Below are 9871 nucleotides of genomic sequence, written 5' to 3' on the forward strand. Positions count from 1 at the left end.
TGGCTATTTGATGTTGGAAAGATGTAAAAGGCTGATGATACCCTGTGTTCTTTAAGAGTGTTACTCAGAAATGTTTGGATTTCAAAATTGGAAAAACTATTTCAGAGAGCACATTAGCAATATTTATCAAAATTATAAGCATGCATTTCTTTTAATCTAGCAATTCCTAAAGAGATATTCCCACAAGGCCACAAGGATGAATGCAGAAGGACGGCACATTGTGGTGCTGTAATAGTGGAGAGTAGCGGTCACCCCCATGGATGGACATTGAGGATGGTTAAATAAATTGCAGTTCCTCCATGAAGGAGAATAGTGTTTAAAAAGTGCTCCTTTGCATGGTATGATCCCAGTGCATATATAAAACAAAATAAATGTATACGCATATACACACAGAACAAATGTCTGGAAGGATATGCACCAGGTTTAATCATGGTTACCTCTGGGGATTAGGATGTCAGGAGAGTAGAGAGAGAGCGATGGTTACTTTCTATACCTCTGCATTGCTTAAAATTTTTATAAGTATGTTGCCTTTACCTTTTTTTTTTTAAAGAGATTTGAAGAATACAAATCATAACATTACTAGTGATTATCTTTGGGTTGTGGGATAATGATAATTTTTATTTTCTTCTTTATGCTTATCTGTGTTTTCTAAATGTAAAAACAAGTGAATGTGTCATCCTGGTTAGTTTAGTATCACAATGAATTGCCTTTCCCTTAAAAACTAGGCAACAGAAAATATGTCATTAAATGTAGTGAAAATAACACCATAACATACTTGTTCTGAGGGAGTCAGTTATAATTTCAGGTTAATCTTCTTTTCTTATAGATGAAGCATGTGATGCAAGTTCTTGAAAAACATGAGATTCAGCCCTATGAAATTGCACTAGTACACTGGGAAAATGAAGAGCTTAACTACATAAAAACAGAGTAAGCAACTTTTTATCCAATTTTTTAAAAGGGCACTTGGAATAAACTAGATAAAGCAGTAGAGGAGATAAATTATTTATGAATATAGAGACTAATTTTAAGAAAAAGGTTATTGGTATAAACACAAAGCCTGAACTATATAATAAAAATTAGTGGATAAACATAATTTTTTAAAAAATTTCTCAGGGTGTCCATACATTAAAATAGGTAATAGCAAAATGGAAAACTTAAGTTTTCTAAGCAGCCTAAATTAATAAAATGGCTTCATCAGAATGAACCTATCAGAGTATTCCAGTAAAGTTTCTCTTAAGTAAATCTATCTTTTTCCTATTGATTTTGAGTATAAAAAGGAAGTATAATGAGCAGGCAAACTAAGAGAACCACTTGTCGAATTGTGCCTGCAAGAAGTGGGAGCCTGACGTACTGTTCTCAGGTAAAATATACAGACAGGCAGCGGATGAGCAGATTTTCACATCTCAGCAAGAGGGAAAAAATGAAAAGAGATGTTAGGGTGAAGAGAGAAGGCAGCAAGAACTAGACAGAAAGGCTTTTTCCACATGGAAGTTACCTGTCCAGTGGAATGTGAAAAAAGAAAGTCTTTGTGGGTTGTTAAGAAAGGAATTGTTGAAAGCAGAACTTTAAGAAAAGTTGGAAGAGGTGCTAGCTAGAGAAAGACCAGGTGGGATATGAGCTAAGCAATAACAGCCAGCCATTTGCCAGGTACTGTGTTCTAAGTACTTCCATGCACTGTTCTGGCAAAAGCCCTGTTGTTGCGGTTAACTGGCTTTCAGGTGAGGTTCGAAGAAGTTTGGTCTTGCTGAAAGGCACCTGACTCAGGAGGGAGGGCCTGGGCCCATGGTGGCTGCAGCGAGGATGTGACGCTGAGAGGCTCAACAAGAGGAACTAATAGAATGTTGTTAACTTTATTATTAAGCCCTCAGCCTTGTGGTTATGGTTCCCCTGAACTCCTCTTCTGTGCTCTACTTCCAGATCAAACCATAGCTTCCTAGATACGCACACGCACACACACACACACACACACACACTCTCTCACACTTTCACACAGTCTCTTAGAGTCTGGGAGGAGTAAAATCCTCAACTCTTTGGATCCCAGAGTCAGCTATTTGGTTTTGTCAACAGGACCATCCTGGCGGCCAACAACACAGTTGTTAAGTGATCTGCCACCTCCCTCACTTCCGTGGTGTGGGCCAGGCTCCTTCATAAAGCATCTTGTGAACGCTGCTCTCTTTTTTAAGTCTTTCCTTTTTTCCTCCACCTGAGGTTTTCAGAGCAGATTCTGCCTCCACCCTCCCATTGGCCCTTGTCTACCTCCCTCTGTCCATCTCTTCTCACATCCTTGGTGGAGGTTTACCCTGTACTTGTCCCGCTCACTCGTGGTGGTTATATTCACAGATTCTCTCCCTTCCCCCTCCTCAGTCCCTTCCAGAGTTCTCCACAGGTACACATTCACTTTTCCACAACTTCCCCGTCTCCCTCCTGTCCCCACTACAGCTGTGATTTTAGATTACACTGCATGTATCACTTTATATTCAGCATTTTTTCACTTAGCCATTCACTGTGAACATTCTCCCTATTATATATTCTTCTAAAACACGGTTTTTAGTTTTTATTGTGTGGAATTACTATTATTGACCCATTCTTCTATTGAACTTTTAGATTCTTTCCTAATTTTTTACTATTAAACATTGACCTAAAAAGTTTTTGTCCGCAAATCTTTCTTTGCATCTTAGATTATTTCTTTAGGATAAATTCCTAGAAATAGAATTACTTGGATCAAAGGGTATAAGAACATTTATAAGATTCTTGACACAAATGTTAAATGACCTCTAGAAAGATTATAAGGTAACTTTTTCAAAAGGAAAGCTTAAAGTGCTTTTTAAGATTTAGAATATACTTTTTTTTTTTTTTTTCCTTTTCACAGGGGACAGTCAAAACTTCACAGAGGGGAAATCAAGTTAAATGTGGAGCTGGATTTAGATGATGCCATTCTAGAGAAATTTGCTTTCTCCAATGCTCTTTGCCTTTCAGGTAAATTATTGCTACTTATGGGAGAAGGTAGTACATAGTTTTTATTTCATCAAGAGAAGTTTAAGCATTTAGTGAAGGTTTTGCTAATTTGCTTTCTCCAATGCTCTTTGCCTTTCAGGTAAATTATTGCTACTTATGGGAGAAGGTACTACATAGTTTTTATTTCATCAAGAGAAGTTTAAGCATTTAGTGAAGGTTTTGCTGTTTTCATAGAGTACTCAGTAAAGCCTTAGCATTCCTTTTCCCTTTTTTCCTTCAACAGAAAAAATAAATAATACAAAATATAGTACCTATGCAAAAGTTACTTATTCCTTATTAATTATATTGATAAAGCTTAGTCTCTCCAAAAACTTTTTATTATTATTATTATTGCCTTTGTTTTCCTCTCCTCTTCTCTCTGTGTGATTGTTATTCTTAGGCAGTCTCTCATGCAGGCAAAGAAAGCCCAGCCTTGTGTGACAGGCACAGGCCTCTGGTTGGAAAAACATACTGTAGTGTTTCACAGGAATGGGACAGAGTCACAGCAGCTCTAAGTCTTTTCTGAAAGGTCCATGCCCCTGAATAAAACTGTAGAAGTGCTCTAGAATTTCTTTTGCCACCAGTGTCTATTAGGCTGCTGCTGCTGCAGCCTATCTGTACTACTCTGAGAGGCTTCAGAAATTCTGAGCTTTGCTTATAGTCCTGAGGAGCATAGGGAGGCCAGGAAAGTCTTACTGCTGCGCCAGCTACAGAGCTACCCATAGAGTCGTTGTACCTTGTACTCCCTTGGTTTCTGTGATGATGTCATTAGAAAATTAGGAATTCTACCAAATGTAGCTTTGATCTGCAAACAGGACTTGAAAATCTGTTGTTTCCTCTATCTTTTTTCTACTTTAGTTCTGTCCTTTATAATAATTAACTATCCTTAAGTTTCAGTTTCAAGTTTTAGCACAGTTGCTTCTTAAACTATTGTTGAAATGGCAGTGAAGTTACTGTGCAATTATGCTTTTTGTATAAATGTGAATATGATGATAAAGAAATGTTCCCATGTTAATTTTTTCTCCCAGTGAAACTGGCTATTTGGGAAGCATCACTGGATAAATTTGTTGACTCTATTCAGTCGATTCCAGAGGTAATTATATCAATTTTATGCTTATTTTTAAGGACTGATTTCTATCTGGGAAAACTACAAATTTCCCAATATAGCAACATATTCAGGAGTACAATAAAGTGATAATAAACAGTAAGATAGGTACACTGAATTTAAGCAAAAATAACTTCCAATTACATATAAAATAATAAGAAACTTTACTGATTTTTCTCTTTTTTTTTTTTTTTGAACTTTTTGTAACTTTAGATTATGTCTCTCTGGTGATGCAATATTTTAATGTAACTGAAAGAAACAAAGCAAAATGTTTTATAAGGAAGGTGATGACCACTTTCTTGATTAAAAACAGTGTTTTGCTAAATGCTGAGAAAAACAGTGGCATAAAAATGCATATAAAGTTATATTAAAATTTCCAGAAACATTAACAATAATCTTTACTGTGATTTTGTCTTTATTGCGAATGAATAATGTAATTATACTTGGTAAAAGAGGCCCTGCTTTTCCAATAAGAGATTGGGAGTATATATCGTAGAAAATGCTAATGAGAAGAAAAATGAAAAAAGGGGATATAGAATTTCTACCTAGTAAGATTTTGAAATTTTACATTAATCTGGGAGATAGTCATCTTAAGAACTGCTGACATAGGTTCAAAATCATGCCACTTCAGGGTTTGCCTTATGGACCTAATACTTATTGGAAAGAGATAATGTGTATGGTTTTTTGGTGTGTGTGTGTTTTCCTCCCAAGTAGGCTTTAAAAGCCGGAAAGAAGGTGAAACTATCTCATAAAGAAGTTATGCAGAAAATGGGTGAACTCTTTGCCCTAAGGTAAAAATTTTCTTGTAAATGAAATATTTCATATATTTAACAATCTCAAGAAAACATTCCTATAGTTCTACAGTAAAGAGCAAACATTTATACACTTATGGGGATTGCAGCTATTTTCATTTCATTGTTTATAAACAGAATTCTCCCCCATTGGAAACAGTTGGGCTATATTAGGACCATACTGATAGAAATTCCTCATGTGCAAAAGAGATCATAATTAATCTACATTAAACCCACATCAAGGAGCACAATAGATGTTTTTTGGTAGAAAGCATACTCTTGAATTTGGTTAATGGGAATTCTCAATAAAAATATATCACTGCATCTTAATGCTAAATAGAACTAATTGCTTCAGGAAAGTTATGTACCATATTGCATTGAATCTGAGACACCATAAGATGCCACAGGAGAGGAAAAATGCTGCCAATGTTTTTTTTATCACATAATTTAAATTTTACACTTATTGAAATAGCTCTTTTAGTCTTATTTGGATGTAGATTCTATTACATTCCCTCTTGGAGAGACATGAAAAGGGAAGTGTGAGAGAAATAATGACAACTAAGTCACAGTTGCCACTGGTAAGAAACCATCATATTTAAGACTCTTCCCGTTTTCAGAGACGTTAAAATGGGAAGACCTGTCTTAAAATTGATGAACTACAGTAATGCATTATTTTAAATGTCTGGAAAGATTTTCATTTTATTTTACTCTTGCAATTGTCCCAGGATTTATGGAATGAACCACCCCAGATGTTGGTGTTTTTCCACTGGTCAGTGTTGTCCAGTTTCATCCTTTCCAGCGTGTGGAATGAGTTACCAGAGCTCATTGTAAATATTTACCTAAGACTTGGTTTTCCACATTCTCCTTCAATACTCTGCCTGGAGAGGAGACATGGTCCAGTGTTTCATCATCTATGCATTTCTCGTAGCTCAGGGACCCTTCAGAGTACCAACAAAAATAAAAAACCCATTTATTGGGAGCATCCCACAGCAGATCTAAAGCCCTGAGTTCTCTAAGAAGTAGAGTAGAGAAATTCTTCTCTCCTGTTTTCCTAGTAATGCAAGCAAAATTTGATATAGTGAATTACAATATCAAAACTCAAAAGTTAGAACTAACTATCTGTAGGTTTGTAAATAGTTTCTATAAAGGCTTACTTATCCTAAAATTTTAAAATCCTTACAACAAAAGTGCTTATGTGTTACTAAAAGGAATGTGATAAATCTGTAAATAGAATCATGAAAGTTATATTAGATGAAAAATTAAGATACAAATTATGGTATCATCCCATTTGTGTAAGCAAACAAAAATATATTTTGATATACATATATACATACACATATATATGTGTGTACTTGCGTGCACACACACACAAACAGAGGCATAAAGATCTGGAAGAATACGTCAAAGAGTTTGTAGGGCCTATCCTTGGGAAGAATAAAGGATTTGAGTTGTGTGGTAGGATAAGAGGGCCTACCACTGTTTTTCTGAGTTCTTCTCTAGGGTATTTTCTTTTTTTATGTAGTTAACAACTATGTGTTACTTTTGCAACTTAAATTTTCATTTAATTAAAAACTTTAAAAGTAAGCTTAGACCTCTTACGTGAGAGAGTGTGTGTGTGCACGCACATGTGTGTTTGCTTGTCCAGTGTTTACACAAACACTGGGTGGATACAGAGGAAACTAACAGTGGTTACCCATAGGGAGTGGGAGAAAGGGAAAGATGGAGATAAGAATAGGACTGGACTGGCCGGTTACTTCTGTTGGTTAAAGCATGGTGTTATACCAAGCTCAGCAGTTCAGATCCCCATACCTGCCAGCCACCAAAAAAAGGGGGGGGGGGTTGATCAATTTTTACCTTTCTAAGTCTTTGATTTTTGAGCCATGTGATTATCCCCACAAAAACATATGTGTGTGTATATTGTAAAAAAAATTTAATGAAAAATGAAGCTTAGAAATTGAAAACAGGGCCGGCCCGGTGGCGCACTGCAGAGTGCGCCGCTTGGGAGTGCAGCGGTGCTCCCGCCGAGGGTTCGGATCCCATGTGGAGACCGGTTCCCGCTCACTGGCTGAGCGCGGTGCGGGCGCAACACCGAGGGTTGCGATCCCGTTGCCGGTCCCCGGTACGGGCACGACACCAAGGGTTGCAATCCCGTTACTGGTCAGTAAAAAAGACAAAAAGGAAAAAAAAAAAAGAAATTGAAAACAAAATGAGAGGTTTTTTTTCTTTCTACTTCATACATGATATCAGTACTAAAGATTAAATTAATTTGGTTGAGAATTTTGAAATTCTTTTGTAAGTAAGTTTTATTTACATGTTTCTCAGAAGTATTTTGCAAAGGTCAGCATTAAAAACATTTCCATAAAATACAATGTAAATGTGAAATACTAAACAGAAACAATGATTTTTTAATTCAAGATAATTAAAAAGTTATAATTTTCCTGTTTTTAAGGCACCGTATAAACTTGAGTTCAGACTTCTTGATTACTCCTGATTTCTACTGGGATAGAGAAAACCTGGAAGAACTTTATGATAAAACTTGTCAATTCCTTAGCATTACTCGAAGAGTTAAGGTATGTATTTTGCACTTTTACTGAGAAAGAAACATTGTTGCCTATAATTTGTATGATCGTGCGAAGAGAAATTTTAAATTAAGTGAATTTGTTTAACTGCTTCCAGAGAGATATCTTATTTGGCTTCTGCTCAGATTTCTTTATATTTCCCTTTCCACCTCTTGTCCTTTCTACAGTTGCTTTTCAACTTTTTGTGTCAAAGCATCTTCTGATATTTACTGTACAGACTAGATAAGATTGGTGAGAGTTTGGAGGCCTACTCATCTATTAGGAAGTTCTTGTCAAGTTTCAAACAAGAGTTCTGGGGCCCCGAACTGTAGCGATGATGGTGAGAATAGAAATGAATTTAAGCAAGAATCATAATTCCTACAAGACAACTGGTAATAGGAGGCCAGGGAGAGGGAATAATAAAGAACCACTTATGTTTGTCTATAAGTGACAGGTAGGAAGGTGGCAAAGCAAAGAGAGGTCAGAGGGTGAAGGTAACAAGCTAAATTTACGATATGCCAAGAGAGCAACAAGATATCCAATTAGAACTATCATGCTGGCATTTAGAAGTGTGGAAGTGAAGTTGAGAAGAGAGACATTTGTATCAAGGTAATGATGGACGTGGAATGATGGAGGTAGACCATATGGGGACAGAGCATAGAAAACAAAATTCATGTTAGTACAATGTGTGCCCATAATTCTATGATATTTTATCATGTGTAGGTCCAGGCAGCCACACAATTGAGATACAGAACTGTTTTATCACCACAAAGATCTTCTCCACGCTGCGCCTTTAGTCACACCACCTCCCCCCCACCCCCACCCCTCGGCGTCCCTAATTCCTGGCAGTGAGTAATCTGTTCTCCATCTCTATAATTTCGTCATTTTGAGAATTCATAAATGGAATCATATAGTGTGCAACTTTTAAAACTGGCTTTTTTCTGAGCATAATGCCCTTGTAGCCTAATCACAGCAATGACATCTATCACTTTTGTTGTGCTCTGTTTGTTAACAGCAAGTCACTAGGCCCAGCTCACACTCCAGGGGAGGGGATTCCATGAGAGCGAACACCAAGAGGTGGGGAATCTACGGGTAGACCTTAGAAGTCTGCTTACCACAATGGTTTTGAAAATGGTGGAGAAAATTTTAGAGCCTACTTTGTGAACACTGACCCACATCATCCTCATACTACCAGTTATTGTAATGATTTCTAGCTGTAGGCCACCAAAGATGCTGTAACCATTGCTGCTCTTATTGTGTACAGAATCATCAGCGAGCCAACTGCTACGGCCACTTGGCTTGGATAAGAAAGATGATTCTGAAAGACACATTCCGATCTTTGGCCTGGGCAGCATCCTTTATGTTTTCATCCTCTCTATTCAAGAGAATTATCGAAGTCAGGTCTCTAACTGAGGATACCCACCTGTGTGAAGAATACTGTGACCNCTTTTTTCTGAGCATAATGCCCTTGTAGCCTAATCACAGCAATGACATCTATCACTTTTGTCGTGCTCTGTTTGTTAACAGCAAGTCACTAGGCCCAGCTCACACTCCAGGGGAGGGGATTCCATGAGAGCGAACACCAAGAGGTGGGGAGTCTATGGGTAGACCTTAGAAGTCTGCTTACCACAATGGTTTTGAAAATGGTGGAGAAAATTTTAGAGCCTACTTTGTGAACACTGACCCACATCATCCTCATACTACCAGTTATTGTAATGATTTCTAGCTGTAGGCCACCAAAGATGCTGTAACCATTGCTGCTCTTATTGTGTACAGAATCATCAGCGAGCCAACTGCTACGGCCACTTGGCTTGGATAAGAAAAATGATTCTGAAAGACACATTCTGATCTTTGGCCTGGGCAGCATCCTTTATGTTTTCATCCTCTCTATTCAAGATAGAATTATCGAAGTCAGGTCTCTAACTGAGGATACCCACCTGTGTGAAGAATACTGTGACCACCAAATGGTCACCTATTTCATGGCTAAGATTAAATGCAAATATAAGAAGGACAACAGTGAGAAGAGGAGGGCTGTCTGAGCCCCTTCTCCCTGTACTGAGTGTGTTCTTTTTTCCAGTATTGAGGCCAATTTGAGGTTGAGTCCCTCCATGAAGGGATTAACATCTGTACCTCTGTTACACATTAGCAGCTGGAAGAATCGAATGCCGACCCAGTCTCTGGTACCTAGACCTGTGGTGAAGGCCGTAGACAGTGCCAGCAAGACCAGTCAGCAGACCTTAAGGGTCTGTAGCCCTCTATTTGTATCCCCAAGATTTTTTTTTTTTTTTCCTCCTTTTTGTCTTTTTTCGTGTCCGGCAACGGATCGCAACCCTCAGTGTCGCGCCCGTACCGGACCGGGACCGGCAACGGGATTGCGACCCTCAGCACCGCGCCCACACCTCCCTCAGCCAGTGAGCGGGAAC

At 37.9% G+C, this 9871-nt stretch overlaps 1 protein-coding gene across 1 annotated transcript in view; it reads left to right on the forward strand.

The window, feature by feature from the left end:
- The window catches only part of RMND1 (required for meiotic nuclear division 1 homolog (S. cerevisiae)), a 47306-nt gene that overhangs the window by 23525 nt on the left and 13910 nt on the right, over window positions 1-9871 (forward strand). The window contains exons 5-9 of the mRNA XM_008575126.1: window positions 827-927; window positions 2870-2976; window positions 4023-4087; window positions 4814-4890; window positions 7340-7460. Of these exons, the coding sequence (XP_008573348.1) occupies window positions 827-927; window positions 2870-2976; window positions 4023-4087; window positions 4814-4890; window positions 7340-7460 (471 nt within the window). The remainder of the gene's footprint in view (window positions 1-826; window positions 928-2869; window positions 2977-4022; window positions 4088-4813; window positions 4891-7339; window positions 7461-9871) is intronic.

Source organism: Galeopterus variegatus, unplaced genomic scaffold (genome assembly GCF_000696425.1).
Source record: "Galeopterus variegatus unplaced genomic scaffold, G_variegatus-3.0.2 Scaffold1140, whole genome shotgun sequence".
Taxonomy (NCBI): domain Eukaryota; kingdom Metazoa; phylum Chordata; class Mammalia; order Dermoptera; family Cynocephalidae; genus Galeopterus; species Galeopterus variegatus.